Genomic DNA, 25,260 nt, shown 5'->3' on the forward strand with positions numbered 1-25,260 from the left:
TCATATCACACTTATTAACATACAGAATGATAGAGAACACAAGGTCCGGCACTGCAGGCATGCCAGTAAATCACAACAAGAGAGGAAGATTTTATTTCTTATTTCAAAGAATAAGAAATATTCCTATTCTTTCAAATAAGCAAAGAATTGTCTATTTGTCAGTTAAGAACAGGAGATGATTCCTATTCCAACAACAAGACACCCACATACCAAAGCAAAGCAAATTAATATTTTGGCTTTCTAGAGATCTATCCGGATCCTTTGGAAGACTTCAAAATGGAGATCAACCGTAACAGCATATATGACCTACCAGGAGGAAACTGTGTGCTATGAGCATGCTCATGCACACACAGGACCAAGGGGCAAAGGTCTAAATCTCAAGGTGGGCTAAGAAGCGCTCTTAAAAGGTATCCACTCATAAAAGCCATAGGGGAGGGACACTTTCTTGTGGGCAAGTTCTCTGATGGAGGTTTCTGAGAAGTTTCTCTCCAACATACGGTACGTGAAACGTGAAGCAAGGACAAGGACTGAAGACCTTGCTGTTCCTCCTGACTAGGCAGCAGCCAAGTCAGCTAAGTGAGACATCTTTCTTAGGTGAAATTGTATTGCTTTCCATTCCTTTATGTATGTCCTTTTATCGCTCAGATTTGTGTGTGTTGACTACTCTGGATGTCAGGAGTCAACGTCTATATTTGCGTTTCCGCTTAATCTGGTCTCAGTTAAGCGCGACTCAAAGTAACTGGACAGTAACCAGACGCTCCTCTCTCAAGGCATGGCAAATCCGTAAGTCGAGACACGCTGTCAAGGACCCTATCTCCCCAATACACCTTTTACTATATGTAAAGGATAGCAGAACGGTCTCCAATTTCAGCTCACAGGGCAGGCAGAGAACAGATACCAGGAGTGTTCAAAGGAGGCCGAAACTTCTTCCATTGTTTACAACTCAGACAACCCCTTAGCAGACAGTAGAATACTAGGGCACTTGCCCTTTTAAGACAGGAGTACATTCAGCAGTAAAAAGAAAACATTTCCCAATCACCTCCACAAACAAAAACGGCATGATGTCCTCACTACACCTAAAACTGATCCCGACTAATTTTATGAATGGCATCATACGGCCTGCTATTTGAAGAGTCAAGAGATTCCTTTCAATTTTACAGTGTACATACTTTATTTTTTTTTTTCTGAGAAGACACAGACCTCAGAATGAAGCAAGGAAAAGCAGCAAACACTTAATTGACATCAGACTGATATGGGCTACAAATGTGCAAGAAATGCTACAAAATACTGCATTTTCAAAAAGAGATGTTCAACTACAGGTGACTCACTACGCTGTCTTCTCATAATGCTCTGATTATAGCAGGCAGTACAGGGTTGACAGGCAAGTTGGCACATTACGTCTTAATCTTCTGCTCTGAGATCATTACTTCTCAATCCTTTAATTTCTTTCCGTTCTCTCATTTGAATTTGCTCTCCTTCCACTGACAAACACCTGACTTCCCTACTTCCCTAAATAAGAGAGATTCCCCTCCGCTAGATCAAACTGTTTCCCTCTTTTTAATCCTACCACAAGGGAGGGAAGGGAACATAGGTTACCATGAATGGCAACACTCAAGTATTGATAACTCTGCTACTTTCTGAAAGCACAGTGGAGAGATTACCACCTTGTACAGGGTAAAATAAGAAGCTGGGTGAAGGGGAAATGAAAATGAATGAAGTTACCCAGGATGTAGATGCATAAAACAGAGAGGGAAGAACAAAAACAAGTGAGATGTTGGGAAAAAAAACTTCCAATTTTGAAGCCAGTGTACTTCACAGCTTGAAGCATTTAATCTGTAGACCTCTCAGCATCATGTTGAAAACAAATACTGACACATTTTATTTACCAATAGACATGTTTTCAGAAAATGTACAATCTGGAGAATTCTTTTTAAGACTGCTGACTAGCATGTTTTAGTCAGCACAAAAAATAAAATCCATAAGGTTATAAAATTTATATATACATGCTCCTTAATGTGAGGGGTTTTCCGTCACATTAATAGAATTATTTTTTTTTAATGTAAAAGGCAATCTAATTGTAGGAGTTAATAATACACTGCTACAGAGTTCATAACTTGTCACATATTATTTTTAATGAGAAGAAAACCTCCTGCTGCCCCTACTCTGATGGCCTCACTAAATCAGATAACACTTTTTCACATTCTATTGTCCTTGCCAGCAATAAGAAGTGAGATCACTCCCTGTCACTTTGCTCATTTGTCACTAGATCATTTTTATGATGCAGTGCTAAGTATGCTACTAGATTATTTATAGGAAGGGAAGACAAAGCAAGTTAGAAAATTAGACCTTACCATCTGACGGCATATACAGGCTCTTCTCTGCTCCAAGTGTATCTTATATGAAAGAGTCTGTCACATACAATATAGCCTGGAAAATGTAATTTTCAGAAAGAAAAAGAAACCCCAACATTTCAGAGATACTCATCATTCTAGTAAAAACAGCTTTTAGAGGAAGCTAATGATCTACACTTATACATAGCTCAAAGATTAACACAGATATCCCAAATTTACAAGCAGAAAATACCCCTCCCCCACCCCCAAATCTGACATATAAAGCTCTACTTTAGATTTGCAGGAAACGTGAGGGGAAACCTAAGGCTACATTACAGAGAAAAGATAGGAAAACAGTTCATACAGAAATACCCAAATAGCCCAAACGCCAAGGACAAAATAGCCACAGTATCACAGAGCTCAGATCAGGCTACAAAAAACACCTTATTGCTTAGGTAGGTACTCAAGCACTCTGCCTATTCAGACTTCTGTGCTACTCTTACTGTGCTTCCCTCAGTAGCAGAATTTATCTAGATTAAAAACTAACATGAGCATCTGCACGTACACAGCACACTATCTCTACAGTCATCCCCACAGGGTGGCTTGAGGGAAAACAAGGAAGGCTAAAACAACAGACTATCACTTGGAAGGTTCAAATCAATACTTTCTCTTTGCATGACTATCAAATCCAGGCTCCAATTTACCGTGTTATTTGTTGCAAATTTTGCATAGTTTTTCCTAAGCCTCATAAGGATAAATGTGTTGTGTGGAAACAAGACGGCAAAGGTTCACCTGCACAAGTAGCAGCACTTGAGGGAAAGTCATCCCATACACAGTAGCCTTGCTGTCAGGCTAAGAAGGTCCCATGAAAGCTCTTTGTTGCATTTACGTTCATAAGCATAACTCAGTTTGCATTATGGATAAAACACTATAGGATTATACTAAAGACACTGCGGTATACTTTGAATAACAGTAGACTTTACAGTTAGGTATCTTGACGTGCACGCTGTCATTTCAAGGGTACTAGTTGGCCAAGTTTTGCTTGTTTATATATATATATACACACCTATTCCTTAATTCACCAACTTGGTAAATTTCATTAATTTCGTTAATTCTTTTTAATCTCCCCGGAACAAGCAGGAGCTTGTATCTGCCTGGTGAGCAGACCAAAGAGCCTGCTCCCTCTGCACTGTAAGACGGTGGCAGAGGGAGATGGTGCAGAAAGAAGAAAGCTCGCCCTGGCAAGGGCCCTCTTTCTGCCACAGCATTGCCTCAATACAAACAGCAAGCAAAGCCAAGGGCTCCTCTGAACTCCAGGCACGCAGCGGGCTGCACGCAGCGATCCAAATGAATCCTGAGGATTAACATGGCCCTGATGCTACCACACAGCCTTATCTGGACTCTCTGTTCTCCCCACTGCAAAGCCTACAGTGTTATGTGGAAGGAATTACCTTTACTGTCTCATAACAGCCAGCTAGGATGACAAATCTGAAGCAGTTCTCAATTTCCTCTGGTTTTGTTTCTAGAAAGCTAAGTCATAAAAAGAATCAGTTTTCATTTTGATTTTGCTGCATTCAATGAGAAGCCATCAGTGACACCTCTTTCCACGCAAACAAGGCCCTTTCCCTCAGACATATTTATAAACTGCAACTTACATAGTGTAACTTTACCCAGAGGTGTAATAGCACCCCTTTCATAACACAAGAATAGGTATTAGTACTGCTATAAATTATTTATAAAGGCAGGTCAGAAGCTAAAACAATAGCTTTTAAAACCCCTGTGCTTCTGCCCACACAACTGTGTCACTGTCGGCAGATCTTTCGTTTATGCAGCACCAAGTTCACCTTGTGCCAAGTGTCAGCGGGAGGCCAGCCTGTAACCCACCCTAGAAGCCCAGAGTGGATCTCAGCACAAGGAAAAGCTAAATTTCCCCTAACGTGTCAGAGGACAAGTTATCAACCACTGCACTACTCATAGGCAAATGCCCTCCCACATAAAAACATGAAGCACCATTACAGAAGTCATTTCCCTAGTATGTGTATGTCCTATTATCATATCTCAGCACATGGTAGAGTTGTGTCCTGAACCGGCAGGTGCCCAGCATAACCTGCTCACTCCCGATGTAGCACTGCACCAGCCTCCCCAGCATTCAAGCACAAGCTGGTTCAGGAAATACAAACCACTTTCCCACTGCCACAGCAAGCTACAAAGCTTTGTATGCAAACAGCAACAGACCCGAGAAGATAACCTTCTCCCTCTACATGTTTGGCCAACTTTACAAGCTGGTGCAGAAAAGCTGCCCATTGTGGCGCTTTCCTGTCCCCAGGTCACAAGAAGGAAGCCATATTTTCACCTCTCCCAGTTCAGGTACAGAGTGCATCCACAGGAACCTTGAGGTATTCCACACTAAGTGCTTCCTTCCTGGGCATAAGCATTGGCGTCTCAGTCTTCCTAAAGACAAGATTGAGTATAAGGTGTCCCCAAGCTGTTATTTAAAAATAAAAATTAGATTGATTGCTTGTCCAACCTATGTTCTAATGCCACCCTCCAAGCAAATTTATTTTTAAAGCTTGCTATTGTTAGCATGTGTTATTGAGGTTTGCAAAGTGCAATTTCCTTATTAAAACCGCACCCTGTGGAGTTTAGTATTAGGGAGAATTTATCAGGGTTGTCATTTTAAGAAAGGGAGATTAACAGAGAGTTGAAGCCAGTCAGCAAATATGCACTCTGACTCAGAAAATATTGCCTGAAAATTAAAAAAAATGCCTTTACATTAAGAAAACTTAAAACATAAAAGCTGTGTTTGTCAGAGGGCACATAACCCTTACTAATCTCTTTCAAGAACAACACAGATAAACAACAAATAAGCTTCCCTCTATTGTTCTTTTCAAACTGAATGTCTACTCTCTGCGACTCACTATCTGCATCAAAGGTTGAGACATACAGAGTAAAGGTGACTAGAACTAATCCTAATTAACCCTGCAGATATTCGTAAAATGGGATAATACCAAACAGGAAGAGTTTATTTGCAGAAAAATATGAAAAGTATCTTGGAGCTGTGAAATAATCCAAACTGTAACAGTTAACGCACTCCCTTGGGAGCAGGAAACTCAAGCTGAACTAGGCCTCCGATCTGCATTTAGGGAGCATTTCTCCAAGCCAAATTTCATAAGAAGCCAGGACAAAAAATTGGCCATTTTTATGTCTTCCTCAGGGAACACTGTCAAGATAAAGTTCTCCCCAACGCTAATACGTAACGAAGCAGTACAGTACAGAAGCTAAACTCACCCTGTCTGACCAACCCGTAATTCAGAACTGGTTTGCAGAATGACGACAGCTTCTGGTCATCAACTGCTGAAGGTAATTTGATGTGTGCAATTACATCTGTTATTTTCCCTTACAGCCAAGCTGCTGCTCTCATCAATCCCTTCCACTGTAAATTCACACTGGGAATCAGGTTTCTGCCTCTTCTCCAACTTGTGTCGATGAGCAGAAGTTCAACGTCTATAGCGTTAACCTGCTGCGTTGTCAGCAGGTATGGTGCAAAGCTCTGGTGCACTTACCATACTCACAGTGGAGGAGTAGCAGCTCACACAGCTACACATCATCAACTACTAAACCACAGCTATTCCATGTGGCTGTTTTGTGGTACGAACACCATTGCTTGAGCAGGTCTGCCTTGATCAAATGGACAGACAGGCGTACCCAACTCAAGCTAAACTACTGCAGCGAGGGCAAGTCATTAATTACAGTGCCTTCCTATAGGCACTGTGACTGCAGACATTGCACAAGGACAAGTGAGAATATTACATTCCTGTCAGAAAAGAGATGGGAAGAAAAGAGAGGAGAAGAAATCACCACTGCTATTTGAAATTTAAAAAGCTCTCCCAAAGCAGCATAGAGTCAGAGAAAAAACGTTTTCCCCCAGTTTTGTGAAATCACTGATCTCCACCTTTGACATCAAAATGAAACTGACTGAACTTGCAAGATCTAAAGGCAGCTGCTGCTTTCATTCTCTCTTAAGTCAAACCATGCCTGCTTTATTTCACTATTTGGCTGGTCCAGTGATTCATGCTGTGACAGCCGCTCAAAGCAACATGATGCTTATGACCATTTCAAAGCACATACCTCTTCATATTCTCCAAGGCTAAGCTTCATGGTCTCAAGCTGTAGGAAGAGTTTCTGTGACTTTCAACAGACCTACGTACAGATTCAGCTTACGTTATTTATTAGTCAGAACACTGATGCCCTAAAGAGGCACTGTCCTACATGTACACTTTATAAAAACACATCAGTGTAGACTAATTGGTCTACAGCAGTTCTTCCAAATACCTTTTTTGATTAAACATCATTTTCCCCTTTACAAATATCAAGCATATAAGGATGACTCATATCAAACACTAGCTTGCAGATCTTTGCTGTAAATCTAAAAAACTGTTTTTAACCTAGAGCTAGTTTGTTCTGAGCGTGACTGGGCAAAAGTCTCACAGCATGACCTTTTCCAGTGGAGTCAACACTGAAGAGACTAGATCAACAACCCTGAATAAACAGCTATCTACCCAGCCAAGTGCAAGTATGCAGTATCACCCATTCTTACGCTAGGGACTGCATTGGCCAGCCCCGGGCATAGACTAGACTAGCTTCAGGGCAGCCTAAAATGTTTAGAAACTCTAACGTGGTTGATGTCTCTGCACCAACTAGCAAAAGCAAGAATGGGGCAGGGAGCACTGCATTAAAATAAATAAATAAATAAATAACAGTTTACCTATACATAGGTGTTCCTCTGACCTCACAAAAAATTCCCATATGGGCTAAGCATTTCCCACATACAGTGGCTTTATACATATACTGTGCTACCAGGCAAAAGGTAAAGACCTAGCCATATTTATGTCACTGTTCATGCATACAAACGAATACTACTTGCAAACTCATTACTTCAGGGACATATACGCAAACAGCACAAATCAAAGTTTTGAGCAGGAACCTCTTCCCTTTAATAGAGAAATATTAAAACCATCAACCCCCAATTTATTTGGTCCCACAAAAACTGAGCGCGCTTTGAACTCTGAATCAAAGCATGGTTAACGAGAGTCTTTGAAAAGTTACAAGTCAGAGCCATTAATGAGAGAGAAATTATCCCTGACAGTCTTAAATTTTGGGAGGTGTGGTAGATTTCTCTCTCAATTTCTCCTTAAAAAGTTCATTACCAATGTAAACAATGCTTTACCCTTTTCAGGTTCCTATTAGCAAACAGAAAACCTGATAGAAATCATTTTGCTGCATTTCTGCCACACAGTCCTTAAACACTGTCTTGTCTTAGGAGGGCCATTTTCCTCAGCATAAAACTATGTGTAACTCTCTCGACATTGACAGAGATATCAATAATCTTTAGCTAGTAACCTTCACGGGCCTCAAAAGGCACGTACTTTGCAGTAAGTTTGTTTTCAGAAATGTTGAGTTTCAGAAAGGCCAAGTGTGTCTGGAACACTGACACATTTAACAGTACACACCCATCTGCTAATCACAGGTACACTGTTACTTTTTTTCAAAGCTACTGGGGAGATACCGCTCCGCCGTTAGTTGAGAGCGATTATGTGGAAGTCGGAAGTTGCGCTAGAATGAATCAGTGCTGAAACCGCACTCAGAGCGGTTTGGAAACAAATATAAATATATAAGCAGACTAATATTATCAAGAAAATCACATATGCTTTGACAATTTACTGTTGACAGATTCAGAATCTACTAACCTTCTACTAATTGAGAAGAAAGAATTTAGGTCCCATTAATTCCGCTGGAATTATCTCTGTCATCAAGTATCAATGAATAGCCACGTCTCCCATGAGTTACAAAGATCTGGTCTTTCTACAGGTAATATCCTGATCTTACACTTCCCTCTCCCCCACAAAAATCAGAATAATTGAAGCTCCTTCCCGCAATGTTTACAGGCTACATGATATATTCTATATTATAGATGTATGTGCTCATACTGCATATACTCCATAAACATGCAGTTTAAGGTCTGAAATGCCTACTCAAAGAAGTAATAGTTTGTCTACAACTGGCTTGAGAAAGTAGCATATTGAATCACAGTTTTTTTCTGTTTTTACTACTGTGATTTCCTAGTCCCAACTAGTATTGGGATGTGGCATACTTACCAAGAAAAAACCAAAATCATGCACGATAAAAACATAAGCACAATTATTCCAAGTGACTTGTTAACACTATAAGCTTACAGATACTGCATCTCAACAAGTTTAGCAATTCTTTGGTCAGTATTTCTCATTTGGCTTAATGTAACATGATGGACAGGCAAAAGAGATGCAGTCTTCTTTCATCATCCACGTCAAGCAAGTATCCCAGCATGAAAGAGTAAAAAATTTCAGCAAAACAGCACATTTCAACAACACATATACCTCTTCACACAAATGCAAGTGCCGTAGGAAGTAGTAATGATCTTTATATAAATTTCAAAACTGTTTCAGAACTTTTCTGACAACTCCTTCCACATAAAATATGAAAACAGCTTAAAAAGAAAAAAAAAAAAAAAAAAAGAAATCTTACGGCTTGAAATGCAGTAAGCCAGCCTGCAGTTGATCCTCCTGAACAGTTGCTTGTTGATTGGCCAAAGCATAAGTGTAAAGAGTTGAATCAAGTTAATGATCAGTCCTGACACTATAAATATGTAGCAGATCAGAAGGTGGCAAATGAACTGAGACTTCAGAAAGCCAACGATGTCCATGATTTGCTGAGAAAGCAAGAGGGTACCTTCAGACCCCAAATTCAGAAGACAACCTGCAAAACCAAACAGTATCAGCTGTTACAAAAAGCATTTATTTTAAAACAGATTGTTAATACAGACTGGCTGCTTTCCACTTAAATAGCTGAATGAAACTTAACTCTTCAAGGAAAAGGTTTTATTCCAATATTTTGCAAGAGTAAGCACGGAAAGAGAACACCGTATTTCCAAATTAACTTACATTTGGCTTTGAAAACAAGTTTTCACTTTTCAATTCTAATTCAGCAAAACACGTAATCCATGGAATGGAGTAAAATGCCCACAACAGTCCTCTATCAGGTCTTTATTGATAAAATACAAGTAAAACAACCCACTAATATTTTGAGTTGAACGTCCCATACTTCTTAAGACATACACTGTAGCCTCTGATATCCTAAGAGAGCAGCTGTAAAGTTCATAGTCTTACAGGCATACAGTTTTAACAAAGGTTCACTAAGTATTCTTCTGAAAGCATTAATGAAGCCTTATGCAAAGAATCCACAAAACTTTAGGGACAAGTATCACACCCATTTAGGAACACTTATTACAGCCCAATCTGCTCTCCTCAATGCCACCTAAACATTTCAGATCTAAACCATATCTCCCATTCAAAATCTCATAAAACTCCCATAAACTGGGGGCCACAGAGCACCTTCCATACCACCGTACACCACTTCTTGTTAGAGATTCTGGACAACTTTACAAAGCTGTGTTGGGCAACACCCTGAAGAAGCCATTTCCAACTTTTACTCTAATCAAGACCAATTTACTTACTCACAGATACCTTACCAAATGATTTGTTTTGCTTATTTATACACACAAAAGATCAAGATGCTGCTTGCTGATTTATTTTTTTAAGTTACATTTGCCTAGTGATTGATATTGTCAGATTTCTGTTCAACCTTTTTAGGACAGAGTAGCAAGCTAGCGAGATCAGCTACAGTTGCGCAGGAATAGCAGGGGTACGAAAAAAATTTTCTTCCTTCACTTCATAATGAAAAAAAAAAATCCACTATACTGGTTTGACCCACTGGCTTCAGAGAATCCTGAAGCAAGTTCTTTAACACAATCAGGGTTTTAAACTAAGAAAAAAACCCACGCATTCAGCTATGTTCGTGGGGTCACTTTTCCTCAGTGTATGCCACCTCCACTTAAGAAACGCTCTTTAACTAAGGATGTAGCCACATAGCCACTCTAGCAAACGGAGAAGTAACTGTTTTTAGGCATTTGAATAGCTCTATTGAGTTTAAATAGTATTCCTCAACATGCTTAAAGTTTGAGGATATGCACGCAATCTGAAAGACTCTAGAGCAAGAGAAGTTCAGACATTTTCTGCCACATTATAAGAGAATATCAAGTTATTTCATTCTCAAACGGTTGTAAAAACACAGTCTTGTGTATGTTCACTTCATTCTCTATATAAAGTGAACGTAAGCTTTAGAGCTTTACATCAGAGCTTGTGCTTTCCTCTACGATTTGCTCCAGCTCTGCTCCCAAACCAAAAGGTAGCAGCAGCCCTTCAAATCTAGCTTTATTGGCTCGTTCCCTAGTTACATCCAAACACCAGTTGATTTTGGCTTGAGAATAAAAGCTCGACTAAGCACAATGCACACAATTTGTTCAACCACTCCATGTAATTCTGTCAGCTATACCCCATAAGCCCAGAAAGGAAACGCTGATAGCAGCAGTAACTCATGACCCAGCAGTCTTCCAGAACAACTCCTCTCAGGAACTTTCGTGCAAGTTTTTCTTAAGAAAGGTCTGCATAATTTTGGAAAGGACCAATCCAATCTTAGCAGCCGACAGTCCAGAGGACACTGCCTATCAAATACCATACTGAACTCCCCTCCATACCCACCACCGCTAGTCCAATTGTTAGGAGAAAACATTAAGGCAAGATCTCTCAGCAAACACCACCAAAACATTTTGAATTTGGTAAAGAGGAGGTGGTGCTACGCTATTCCATTCCTAAACTATTTCTCTTCTCTAGCAGTAGGAGAATTTGCCTACAGAGAAAGTCTTGAGATAGCATTTTTGGAAGTTCCAATCATAAAGTAGTAACAAAACAGCAGCTGTCAGCATCTCAAGGAATTAACTGATTAAAAATATCTTTATGTCTATTCCTCTACTTGATACGAGACCTCGTTATATGAGGCACTGAGCCTAGGCCAGCGTCCCCACGTATCTGTTCTACTGCCCGTGCTTACCACAGCAAAGAGCACATACAAGAATTGCTGCATAGTGACTGGAAATTATTCAGCCAGGTATTCAACCACAAGGAAGAAGATGAAAAATATTAAGAAAGAGAATCTATGTTGCTGGCAATCCCAAGCCTATTATTAGCAGATAAATTGTGCCCTTTTTGCGTCACAGACTTTGTTCTCTTTATCTTGCTGTACTATTTCGTACCAAAGCAGACACCAATCTGTGAGGAATCACACAACAGGCCTGTGTTCCTCGTAGTAACTACTGTCGTCATACTTGTACAAAGCTTTTCCAGCTTTAACCAATCATTCTATTAAAGACACATTTCTGAAGGTGGCAGACAATTGGCATGGGCTTTGCCCAAAGACTTTGTTTTCACTGAAAGCTAAGTAGAACGAGACACGTTGTCTAGTAGGAATCATTGTAGTGACTCACACCACAGCCCTCCGTTTCACGCTCTCAAGACAGAACCCCACACTTTAAAAAGCAAAAATAAGCTTTCAGATAAGTTTATAGTAAAAGATACAGGATTTCACTCACTTCCCTAATTCAGACTATTTTACTTCATCACGTAGCAGGGAGCAGATCACCTATTTAAGGGACAGACAACAGACTGGAAGCAATCAGAGGCTTGTAAGTGCATGGAAGAGACTGTACTGTGCCTGAAAGCCTAATGATTAGGTTTATCCTACTGTCCTTGGTTAAAACTGATTAAAAGCTTCTTGTGCCAGCCAGCTTGTTTAATTCCGTGTCACAGAATCACTCTAATCTATTGTAATTCCCAGAGATCAGTAAGGGACTGGATCAAAAAACACCCATGAAATAAAATGAAAGCAGTCTAGTTATAGTGGAAATCTGAAAATTCACTACTGGATATGATTAACAAAAATCTACTTTAGTAAGCAGTTGACCAAAAGATTTTGTGAGGAGGAAGAACTAACCCGAACGTTAGTCCACCAATTCATTTTTTCCCACTGTAATAGCAGTTACAAATTAAAATATTACACTTATGTGCAGCATTTATTACACACTGGATCTCTAAAATGAAACTTCACAGGACCAAAATAAGCACTGATGAGATAACCCTGATAAAGTATAATGCAATTATTACTGAATTCACAATTTGATGAAGGCACAGTGGAATGTTTGAAAGCAATTTCTTCCTTCTTTTCATACCTCAATCATGAGATTTTCAGTTCTGTAAAGCTCCTATGACCTGTTTCAAAGGCAAATTAGATCTAATTAAGCAGTACTACTGAAATGCATCTAATTAGTGACTTAATTTGCTCGTAAAAGGAATGAAATATTGCTTATAGGAACAAGGGCAACTGCTTATATTTTGCTTCTCTGAAAAGTATAGAGGCTAGAGAGATTAACTTTCTCTTTTGATTAAACGCAAGCTGTTTTCCCTGCAAGATTTGCAATCAAAACACTGCATACAGTGTGTTAGTTAGGCGTGTGGGTTCTCAAGCATAAGCTCATTCTAAAAATATATATATATTTTAATATGATAGTGATTGGACCGTTTTCACTCTCCAAACTCCAAAAAAGGCAGCTTACTCTTGGCACAGGCTATAGAAAAGTAGAAATTTATTTTCAAGAACCATTTCTAAGCTAATGAAAACAGTATAAAAGCGCGCTTTTTAAGAGCTCATAGGAACTTTTCCCACTTGCTGTTTGTCTTACTAAAGTTCCTCATGGGTAATATCAACATAACATTGGTTTAAGTGATAAAAGGATCAGGTCTTTAATTCTTAATCCATGATGCCAGCTTAATAAATTACACTGATTTCCTTACAGATAATGACTGAAAATTACAGCAACCTTTTGAAAACAAACGGAGCAATCAATGCATTTTCTCAGAAGCTATTAAGATCGGAGAGCAGCCAAGCAGCTCTCTTCTATCAAACACCCCTTAAAATGAATTAGGGGAAAATGGCCAGAGCACCAAAAGCAGACTTTGATAACTGTTTTCCTCAGGATATAAAACAAAAGACCCAAACTTCAACCTTCTGTCCGGAGAACAATTCAGCAAGCACCCTTTCACCTAACTAAGAGGGCACAGGAGCAGGTTTAAAAACAGGCTCCCTGACTATTCACTCCATCCTCTTTCTTCCCCAAGTTTCACTCTTCAGTAAGATTCGCTATCTTTTCTACTTAAAACTACTCCAAAAGGTTTCCTTCTGCTTAGAAGGACTGACCACCAGGACACAGAAAATGCAACATTACACTAGTGCTGTGCAGGAGCAAGCAACTCTTTCGGCAGAGGCTGTTGCCAATTAAAGCAGTACTTAGTACTCCAAAGTCCATACAAGATTTGAGACCTTAACTAGGAATCTCCTAAAGAGCAGAAGTGGTTGTACTTTTACAGAAAGAATAAGAATGAGACACAGACCTATTGCCCACCTTGTCCAAACTTTATGTAGTAAACAGAGTCCTTGGAACGCCAAAATGAGCATGTTGTCTGGCAGCATCTGGGCTAGGCTAATATTGTCCATACTTGCAACTAGAGGTAAGACAATATTATAACAGGTTATTTTCATAAGCGTATGTTCCAAGTTTATGCAAAGGTTTTTGTTCATGCTTACTGTTTAACAAAGTGCTAATGTTTAAATGTGCTGCTGAAAGTTAAGAATAGCCAAGCATATGATGATGCCCGTTCTTGTATTTTATTGTTCAAACCAGCTTTCTTGGATGGATGAGTTACGGCAACCAAGACAATGATAACATGCTTAGGCTAGATTACAGCAGTTTCAGCACTGCCTTTGAAAGAATTCTGGTTGCCATCAGAACAACAAAGATAACCGCATCACATTTCGCATCAGGGAGTTCATTTTAACAACACCGCTATATATAGAATATAGATGCAAGGCAATTCACAGGAAGCCCTTGTGCTCTGTTCTTCCTGTTAGTGGGTGTCAAAGCACAAGTTAGACTGTGTGCATGTACATATTCCTCTTTAAGGAGAACATACCTGTAGGTGCCACGAAAAAAAAAAAGTCTGAGGAATTAGTTGTCCTTTCGCCTTCTGCTTAATTAGGGTTTCAATCACTTTCCACCCAAAGGCAAGTACCAAACGCGAGAAGGCATTACGAGAAGGCATTACGTCCTCACAAAAGTCAAAAGATGGGAGCGTTTGAGCATATCTTAAGTCTTTTCCCCAAAGTTAAGGGAACTTAGCAATGTTTTGGGGTTATCCTGAGAAGTCAGACATTACTGAACTGTGTATTTTGTAACACACTGAACCGCAAAGAAGCGATTAATCAGTTTGGCTATTTCAGCAAAGACAGAAGAACAAATGTGATCTACCAGCAGGTTTTAGGATTTCCAATTTACAGAGTTCCTATAAAATTGGATTTTTTATTTATGCTGTATTGGTCACAGAGATAATTAGCATAACAGAGAACAAAGAAAAGTTTTTGAAATGGTTAGAGTAAAATAATGCTCCTCCTCACCCCCTTTTGTCTTTTCTTCCTGTTATGACCCGATGTTAGAATAAGACAGCTATGTAAGCTCTTCATTTCTGCCAGGACACCAGTTTTCTGTCCAAGCACGCATACTATCTGCGGGTAAAACGTACAGCGTTGCTGCTCTTTGCCCTGACGCTCTCAGTGTTCATCCTCTTTACCATGCAGAAAGGAAAGCACTCATTAAGCAAGGCAAGGGGAACGACGGCAGCCTGGGACAAATGTCCACAGTCCAGAGGAGGAGAGGAAAGACTGAGAGCTGCTGCCTAAGTTCTGGAGAGGACTGGTTCAATCTAGCTCCTTCTTCCAGAAGTATGAAATACGCAGGGGGAAGAAAGGAGTTGAAGAAGGAAACTTTAGGCAGCTAGGCTTAAACACAGACAACGCAGAACTCCTGAAGGAGCAGAGTTTGGGGACTGCGGGGCCAGCAGAGCTTGATGCTGACAGAAGCACTTATTTGATCAGGATAAACGCCTTCAAATTGAGCACTTCTGTTCTAAGCTCCTGCAGAGATCCTCAGAAGATGTGGCTGGGTGAAATACAGAGGGTATGTCATGTGCAGAAGATGAAATTCACAAAGATGGCAGTGGAAGGCAAGTCATTTCTTTCCAGCAAGCCAAGCATTGCTCTTCAGCTATTTCCCGCCTAAGTTTCTGCCTTTTAATATATTAAAATAAATATACTTCTCCAAAGCACAACTAACTGAAATTTGCTTGGGGAAAACAGAAGAAAGAGCTGCACTAAGATATTTAAGACCTGAAGGATTCCGAGTTCAGTCCCCGTTCAGGGAATCACAGTGTGCCTCTTTCTTTTTTTGCTTTCTCTGGGTCCATCAAACTAACAAGTTACTTGTGCTGCCAAAAAGGGCAATGTAACAAACACAAGCCAAAGTTTAGGGATTCAGTGGCAGAGCAAGACTGAACAGGAAAATGAAAAAAATAGACTGAGAATCTGAGCAGGATGTGGGGTAGATTGTCACACAGATACAGCTGATCTGAATAGTTCCTCAGAAGTAACAGGGTAAACAACAACAAACACAGTCCAAAACAAGCAGAGGTATCTATATCATGCACTCACAGTCAATTTAATATTTCATCTTAAGTCACCACAGGCAACATGAAGTGCTTAGTCAAAGATAACCAGTGTATTACTATTATTTGGCACCCGCCCACATAAAAAACAGAACCCTCAATAGGTTTTTTGTTGCTGCTTTTTAAAACCAAAGTACTTCATTGGGTGATCTGGCTTGCTGCAAAGGTACAGGTGGCTTGTCAAATAACAGTATCTGCATATCTGCAACTGACTAAAACTTCCCAAATACATGATATATGTGTTATTGTATTTATGACAGATGAAGCTGCGTACAGGTCACTCAAAGACCTGTTTAAGGCAATTGTAAATTTGAGGTACAGAGATCAGAGTCTGTTTACTTATGCCATTGGTCCTCAATGCCTGGCCTGTGGGAAATATCTCACTGGTAAGATCCACAACATTGCTAACCTGCACAGGAAATTAACAAATTAAAAACTAAGGAGGCAGCAGGCAGGATGCTGCTTCCTGCTTCATGGTATTTACCTAGCATCAACGGCTCACATCACTACAGTTGAACACCTTTGCATTAGACATTTCAGAAGTAGATCCAATATAGGAGTAGCTACTGAGTTCTCCAGTGCTTTTTATAAAAATGTTTCTTGTAGAAGAGCTGGAAAAGCGAGAGGAGAGGGAGAAGCTGAGGAGCAAATGAAGGACCATACAGGAGCTGGCACATTAAAAAAAAAACAAACAAAATAACCCCAAAAAACCCCACAATTCTGTTCTTTGGGGTTTGTTTCTTTGTTTTTTTGCGGGGGGTTTGTTTTTAAATTGTGCTCTGAGTCCAAAAGTTCTCTGGATGAGCAGAGAGATTTGGAAAGGAGGCTTCTCCTGTCAAGACTCATGGTCCTGCTTACTAAACACTCACTGCTCTCACCTTGTTTTAGAGAACTTTAAATGAAATTCACAACAACAAAGGGTCAGCATAAGGCTCGGGAACTGCCTATACTCTCAAAGGGCAAAATACTTTCCCTGCATCCCAATCTCCTTTAGGTGTGAAGCACCAAGGAAACATGGGCCACACGATTAGTTTAAAACTTCAAATATTTAATATTTAAATTCTCACCCATAATAGATTAGTTATAAAGTTAAACTACAGAGTTAGCGCGCTCTAACTCCGGGTCAACAACAGACAGCTTTCTGCATCACTAACACATGTGAGGAGTTTCATCCAGGCAGGGAGCTCCACATCCACTAAATAGAACTAGTACCATGAGCTACTCCACTCACATGCAAGATTAAACCCTTTATGGATAGGATTAGAAAACATTATAGATTTTTGTTAATTCTTCCAGGATTTATCTATCCTCTTTCATCTGAAAAGCTCCAGCCACTTAAAAGACATTAGCAAAGTAAGCCGCACGAGATCTGCCTTGCTATGCCCACCCTACTCACTGGGAACTCCCAAAAAAGCTGTTATGTAACTCGCGACAGTCACATGGTAAACCAATGGCAGAGCCAACTCCAGACCCAAGACCTGCCAATTCCCTAGGCTACAGCTTTCAACACGAAATGTTACTTTTGAGCCTCCTTTATTTGCTTGCTCGCCAATGCTCAAGTTTCCCTTGCAACAGCTTCTGAGAGGCCAGGTACATAGAACAGAGAGGGAAAGGGCACATCCACCAGCCCACAATCCAAAGCGGCAGGCACATGGTGTAGCAGCTATAAATGCATGAGGTAGGTCAAACCAGTTTGTATGCGCAGATCTAATGAACTCCACTTTCCCTTCCTTTCCCCACTCCTCAAGAAATAAAAACCGAGCGTTCATCAGTTGGATCAATTGACCATCATTTGGATGGGTCTATACTACGATATAAGGCTTTAGTACCAAAATGACAGTTGTGTGTGTGCGCACGCACACAAACATACATCTCTTTCATTACTCCTGTTTAGGAGGGAATTAAAAGCCATTGCGAGATGCTTCACTGAAGACAATCAGAAGATAAAGCCATCAGCACTGGGAAGAGAACGCTTTACTCCCCTTGAGCTCTTTGCTTAAAGTCTTGTTCACCAGTACTCTCCAATAAAATGACCATACTTTTCTGGAATTGAGATTTATGTTCTAGTAATTTTAGGCAGCTTCTTTGGGCCTTTTGATAAAAGTCTAATTCCTAACCTTTGTAGCTTTGTTCATTTAAGAAAGACCAGAACGTACAGTTAATGAACAAAGTAGGATTTGTGGTGGCAAACTCAGTCTTAAAAAGGGTCCAGAGAACAGCAGAGATAGGGCATAAATCACTGACGAGAGGAAAACATTATGGCACTAGTATCATTTGTTTAAAAGTAGGACTCCCACCATCAGATTATGTGTTTGTAAGAAGTCATCTACTGTCCCCAAAACAGTAGAGATACTTTTAATATCGTGTCTTTCTCAGAGCAGCTGTACAGCCTGCTGGACACAACAGCGTTCTTGGCCTCAGCAGACCTGAGCTCTGCTGACGGTTCTGCCACGGACGCACTGGGTGCAAGGGACAGGCCGCTGCCTACACGCCTCCTAGTCACAGGGAAATGAGAGAATGGCACCAACCTCTTCTGTGAGGGGATCATTTCTTCTGTAAGGGGATCGGAAAGCTTCCAGCACAAAGCACAAGGCATTACTAGCAGTGTTGAAATGAAGTGTGCCATTCATCTGATTACAAGTCCAAATGAATTGTTAATTTTTTCAGTCCTTTAAGACAGTAGGCTTGAAGGGCCTCCTTCCACTAGGCCATTTTCATATTTTTAATTAATATGAAATAGAATTCATTAGTACGCTTTATGAATACTGATGAACGTTGAACAAAAAAAGATCATTTGAATGAGGTTTTTTTTTTTTTAACCTCCAAGTATAAAATTTGAGTGTATTCCAGCATATGACCTTGACGACTATGAAGTACCTGAACTTATCCTCTGTGCAAATTACATACAAATAAATTAAAGTGACAATGCACATGCAAGATGTCACACCAAGACAGGAATACACAGGAAATAAGTTATTTTCTACTGAAAGAAGCATTTTTTTTAAATGTAATGAATAAATACCAAACTGAAAGACGAATGCAGCAGGGAAGCTTCCAGATGTATTATTCAAAGAAAACCAACTTCTGCCTTAGACAGGTGACATCCAACACATAGAAAAGCATATGCCTTACAGCTGAGATTTGGCTGGCATAGTCACAAAAAAATAAGATCCTTGCTTCAGTGAAAGGCTCAGCTGCACCCACACACAAAACAATCAGACATTCAGATGCCAGGTAAGAATCCAAATAAACAGTGGCAACTGTCTTAGTCCATATCAGCTGTTATTATATTCCCCATCAGTTTTCACTCACTTCTGTCTCAAAAGCACGAGTGTTTCTAAAACACTTATGCTATGTCATGAATTCAGAACATTTCCCCCCGCCCCATCCTAACAAACTGATTCGAGAACTTCAGAGAATAAATGCCTTCATCACTGGCACTGGTTTCGTCCAGGCCAACAATAAAGGGAAGTTTTGAATCCCAAAGAAATCGTTCAACAAGCTTCAATGGCCCTCACTGTTTGGAAAACATTATCCCTCAAAAACAGAAACTAATCAATGCACTTTTATTCTCAGGATCTAAAGCCAGGGCTAGGTCAAAGCCATCTGAATCTTCCAGCAAAATCATTCAGAGACAGCTTGATCCAACAGCATTTACTTTACTGAAAAGCAGGTGTACAAAGACATTATGGTTCCTAAACATGCTGTTAAGAGTCCCGTAGGATTTTTTTTATAAACTCTGCACTAAAGAAATTAAGCATCAGTTACATGAACACCTAGCTGGATTTCCTAAAACAGCTGTCCATCTTTAGGTGCCTAACACCTTTTAAGAGTCTGGCTTTGAGCGTTTTTCCATCGACTTCAATAACTTTTGGGACAGTCTTACCAGGCTTATATCCAGGGTGAAGCTTTCCTCTGTTTCCACCTCTGAGGAAATGCAATAATATGCACGCTCTCAGAGGTCTAGGCCTGCAAAGACTAGACAAAGTCACATACGGAAGGCCCACTGTTTTAGGAGAGCAGCTTCCCAGCTATCTTTCTGCTTAATTATAGACCTATTGTGCTCCCACCGCTGTTGGGAAGCAGGAAAGAAAAGTCTTTTTTCTATTACTTTGATCCCCTATACATTTAAGGGGCATTTGTTGTGGGAAGACAGTGATATCCCTGCTGCCCGCTGTCTGCAGAACTGGCCACATGGACGTTACTGCGTTGTTCTTTGGTAATTCTCACTTAATACCAGATCGAGGGAAAAAAATAGTGTTTGGTAAGTCTAAGTTTCATCGCTATATAAACATATCCTCAGAACCACAAAAGAAACTAAAGCTAGCTAATGCCTCGTTAATCCTTGACAAATCACCCATGACTTGAAGGGGGAAAACTTTGTAGATGTTTCAAATGCAAACGTAGCCCACTGCACACAGAATGATCCAGGCCATCTAGAAGTGGAAAGCATCATCTGCAAAATGGTGTTTTCCAAAGTCCTGAAAAACACAGTAATAAGGGCAAATTACGATGTATGAAGGAAGGGTTGATGTGGACAAAGTGGGAGAAGCACGCCACAGGTTGACTCTCAAACAGTAGTTCTCCTTTTAAATGGAATAAATATCAGGTGCAACTTCTGCTCATAGAGTTCCCCTCATATTTTCTTTCCTACTCTTTAACAACAGGTTTTAAGTCTTTCCTTTTTTTCTGTCAGATGCAAAAGCCAGCAAAACCTGCCAGCTGAATCTGTATGGGCAGACCTTTGCATTCATCTGGATGCTGCTGCAGAAGTGTGATGGAAATTTAACTTTCTTGATCAGATTAAAAGCAAATTTAGCATGTCACCTAATTTGTCAGATGTTAACAAGCAATCATGCATGCACGGGAGAGCAGTTTGCTTGTCTCTGCCTGAAGATCCTAACCTTATGGCAAGTAAATCCTCTGTCAGTAACCTCTACAGCCGACAACTATAAAGATTTTTTTCTTCCAGCCTAGAACCGGTTAATTGCCTTCCTTTGTTCCTGTTATTTATGCTACAGCAGGAACCTCTAGTGAAGTCAGCCCACTATGCAAGTAGTAGAAAATTATTTCAGTGTTAAGCTCTTCACGGCAGAGTTAACAAAACAGACAGAGGGGCTGAAGGTGAAAGCAGAGGTGTAGAAGTAGAGAGACCAAGTTCAAAATGAACAGCAGACCATAACCCCGCCACCTCTCCCAACTGCTGTCTTACTATGTTTGTTAAACTGCTCTACCCAGTTTCTAATATATGGTTTATGTTTCTTTTCAGGAAATCCACCTCAGCCACTATCTTTTCCTTGCATTACCAAAGAGGGGTCTCTACAGAACCTTCATGCTGGCCACGACTCTCAGTTCTCTTCATTAATTTTCATATCCTCTTTCCTTGACCTTACCTTGACCCTACCACATCTCTACTTTGAGGCATTGTAGGAGGAAGGGGGAAAAGCAGTAAGAAAATGAAATGAGTCAGCAGTTTCTGAGAAGCACAAGAGCATTAGTCAGAGATGATCACGGCAAAACCACACAGCATGATGTAAATGAGCTTAAGACCACCAAGTGACAGATGAGTGGATAAACCTCCCCAGGCCCCTGAAACCAAATCGCTGGGGAAAACCACCCCTCCTCTAAGCACTTTGGAAAAAAAGCACATCCAGCTGCTGAGTACCAGTGCTGAATGCACTGTATTGCCCTCCAGTCACATTTGTACAATTTCCTTACAGTTTCCTTATGCCCACTGCATACAGCTAAGCCTAATCAAACAAACACCTGAGGAGAGAGGTGCCCTGACTCATTAAGTTCTTTCTAATGAGAAAGGCCCACAGCTGCAGAAGCTGCTGCTGGCTAAGGCATACGCATCACACAATGCCTTGTGGTCCCTCATCAGGAAAAGAGATACACTAATGGCAGGAATAATATTGCTATTAGTTAGGGAGGCGTTCTTTCACATGAAGCAGTGATGGCTTTTTAGAATTTAAAATCAAATTACTGTAACAAGTTATATATGGGACACAGGAACACACGTGCAACACAAACATGACTGACAGTCTCACTAGGCTGAAAAGATTTCAAGGAGAATTCTTCTCAGACCTCATCTTCCAGCAATAAAATCAAGTTATATGACAGAAAGCAATAAACCACCTCTTTTCAGCAGGGCACAACCCAGCTATGGGATTCCAGCCATCACCTGCAACAGAACCCATCTCCTGCAGAGAAACTCTTCTCCTTTTTAACACACCGAGAATGTTAAACTGTAAACTATGTGCTTCCCTGGAGCGATGGTTGTGCATCTCTCCCCAGAGAGGAGAGAAACACTGCTTTAGTGTCTCAGGTTTTTGGCTGAACAGAGCAGGACTCACTGGGAGAGAAAAAACCTCCCTACCAAACTGAGTGTCAAGAAATGCAGTTAGTCACTGTGCTGTCCGGGCACAGTGTTTTCTGCTGTGTGACCCAGGGCAAACATTAACCTCTCTGTGCAGTTTCTCCAGTCTTAAACATAACCCCTGCAGCTTCTTGTGAAGCACTTACTAGAATGTACTATGTAAGTGCTTACCAATGATACAGCCAAACTTTGTGTATAAGTAACCTTTATCCACCAGCTGCTTAGGACACCTCTGTTCATCGCAGGCTTTGTGATGTATTCTTCCACCTGAATCTCGGCCCTCTGTCTTCCATGAAATATTGTTACAGTTTCATCTTTCGACAAGGCTTATTCAGGCCTTATGCAGAGTATTAACAGGACAAAGCACAGCTATGCGTAATGTTTATGCCAATTCCTAAAATGATTCAAAATGCATTTTCACCTAAAGTAAAGCAGAAAGTATTATGAAAAACACATCATTAGACCAGATAATACAAGTAGCTAGAGAAAGCTGCTGGGCAGTAAAAGAGAGTGAATGTTTACAGCACAGCAACTAATCTAGCAACCTACACTACACGGTCAGTCTTTATACAAAGATAGTTGTAGCGTATTCTAAATGGCTCACTGTGTATTGAAAGCAACTTTATCATTCACAGAAGTTAGTGAAGAACAGTTAGCATGCTACAAACTTGAGCCAGGCTCGTTCTGCTAGAGTTTCCCTACACAGCTTCTCCACCAACTTTTAAATCTTTTGTAGCTCACTCTCAGTTTGAGGCGATAATCAATACAAGTTGAGGTTACGACTGTGTCGTACAACTTCCTGGGCTGCCTGCATTGCTGTTTTTGAAGATAAGCTTGTGGGACTTTTTTTGAGTTTCTCTCATCCTGGAAATCTGTCGCAAGAGGTGAAAGTTTTCACGCAGCTGCTACTCTCTCCCATACAAGCACCTGTATAAGGCACACCGTTCTTAGAGGTATGTGCATGCTACTGAAATCTTTACAGGTCTTAGAAAGGCATGACAGAGATGAGGACCAAAAGTCCCTACATGACATTGTCCAACCAATAACAGATTCTTCTTTTTGTTGTCTTTTTAGCCATAAAAGTGAATGCTCACTTGTGGAAATAAATTCTATAAAGGATTATTTCTTAGTTAAATGATACCCTAGAGTTTTCTCTGCACTAAACGATATCAGTCAAAACACAGTAAGTTAATTTACGTCTATCATCTAATGCAGCTTAAACGTCTTTATAAAGCGACACAGAAAGAAGAGCAAAGCTCCTACAACTTGTGAGCAGATCACCAGGGAGGCAGCCTCCCTGTCTCCTCCTCCTAGTCAGCACTCATGTTGTCTCAGCTCATGGACTTCTAGGTACCATGGAAAAATAAACACGCTACCTGTGACTGAACGCTCATACGTTTCCTGCGGGGGGTGGGGTGAGGGGAATCAATTATTTGGGCACGTTCTGCCCTCTTGATATAGGAAGCACATTAGGAGAAGAAAGAAACTGCAAACAGACCATCACAAACGTCTGTTTCCAAGGCAACCCCGACCGCCCCCTCCCCCTACCACCACCGGCCTCCTCTATTGTGATGGAGGAAAACCAAAATGAAAGTGGAAGGGAGGGGGGCACCGCGACCGCATGCTCGGCCCGGCCCCGGCGACCCCCGCCGCCCAGCGCGCCCCAGCCCCTCACGCATGTGGGGCAAGGCCCGGCTCCTTCTGCCGTTTCCATGGAAACGCGAGGCCGGGGGGGAGGGAGGGAGGGAGGGAGGGAGGCAGCGGGCAGCCGGAGCGCGCCGGCCGCACAAAGGCGGCCCGCACGGAGCAGGAACGTTCTCGTCGCCCGCAGCTCGGGCCAGGCGGGCGCGGCGGCGGGGCCGGGGCCGGGGCCGGGGCGTCGCCCGCGGGAGGGACGCCCAGCCCGGCAGCAAAGGCGCCGCACCCCTCCCTCCGCGGCTCGCTGCTGCGCCGCGTTTCGGGCGGGGGGTCCGTTGTTTCGGCTTCCTAATTTTTATTATTGTTACTATTGATTTTAACCCGCGAGCCGAGCCGGCTCGGGAACGCCACCCCTACGCCTGTAAAGTTGTGTGGAAGTGAGAGGAGAAGCACGTACCTGGCGCCCGCCAGGCCGGGCCGGAGCATGTGTGCCGCGCCGAGCCGCGCCGCGCCTCACCAACTGCCACTAGTTTGCACGCGCCGGGAGGCGGCCGGCACGGGCGGGGCCGCCAGGCTCCACCCGCCGGGCGGCTCCTGGCGGAGAAGGGCGCCCCTGCCCGCCGCCATGTCACTTCCTCCCGGGGCGCCGGCAAGGGGCCAACCCGGCGGCGACTCCCCGCGCTGCGCTGCGCTGCCCCGCGGCAGAGGAGGCGGCAGGAGCCGCGGGGCTCCGCGCCCGCCCGCCGGCGGCGCCGCCGCTTCTCCCCGCCCCGCTGCTCGGCGGAGGAGGCGGGTTGGCCCGGGGCTGCCGGCAGCTGGGCTGAGCGCGCAGCGTCTCAACGGGGGGCAGGGGTGTGTTAAAGCCTGAAGGGGAAGGGGGAGGAGGAGGCGGAGGCGGCAGGCTAGGCACTTGGCTGCCTGAGCGCCAAGCCCTCCTCGAGGACAGACTGCACGATGTCAGGGGGTGAAGGGTGCTTATGCGCGTCTGCCGCTCAGAGGAGACATTGGAGAGCGGGATACCGACCTCGGCAGCCTGGGCACCACGAGAAAAACGGGCAGATGGCAGGCCTCCAAGCCCTGAGCATCCTGATACACAATATTCACCATCTGTGAAAAACCAAACATTTGCTGTCAGGCTTTGTGGACTGAAAAGCAGCTTTCATGAATGGAAAATAGCAAGAAGCGAGTCTATTAAATACCCAAAGCGTCGGAAGGCAATAATGCCTCGGATGACTTATTCTCAGGCCAGCGTTATCAGGTCTGTGGGCTGTGCCGTCACACCAGGCCGGGGGAAGAGGGGGGAAAAGCTGGGATGAGCTGGCTGGCCTGGAGCCCTGCTACGTTACTGGCCCATACCAACTACATAACATCACTG

General features: G+C 42.1%; 1 protein-coding gene across 5 annotated transcripts in view; it reads right to left on the reverse strand.

Moving 5' to 3' along the window:
• The window catches only part of AGPAT4 (1-acylglycerol-3-phosphate O-acyltransferase 4), a 90,623-nt gene extending 66,038 nt beyond the window's left edge, over positions 1–24,585 (reverse strand). Inside the window, exons 1-3 of one of the 5 annotated variants that reach the window (XM_068938907.1) lie at positions 24,343–24,465; positions 13,706–13,816; positions 8,892–9,122 (exon numbers count right to left, since the gene is read on the reverse strand). In XM_068938907.1, the coding sequence (XP_068795008.1) occupies positions 8,892–9,122; positions 13,706–13,808 (334 nt within the window). In that variant the 5' untranslated portion in view covers positions 13,809–13,816; positions 24,343–24,465. Of the gene's footprint in view, positions 1–8,891; positions 9,123–13,705; positions 13,817–22,418; positions 22,669–24,342 lie in introns of all 5 variants that reach the window. The other 4 variants (XM_068938903.1, XM_068938904.1, XM_068938902.1 and 1 more) reach the window with 4 other exon arrangements.
• Positions 24,586–25,260: the final 675 nt, after the last annotated feature.

The sequence above is a fragment of the Struthio camelus genome, chromosome 3 (genome assembly GCF_040807025.1).
Source record: "Struthio camelus isolate bStrCam1 chromosome 3, bStrCam1.hap1, whole genome shotgun sequence".
Lineage (NCBI taxonomy): Eukaryota > Metazoa > Chordata > Aves > Struthioniformes > Struthionidae > Struthio > Struthio camelus.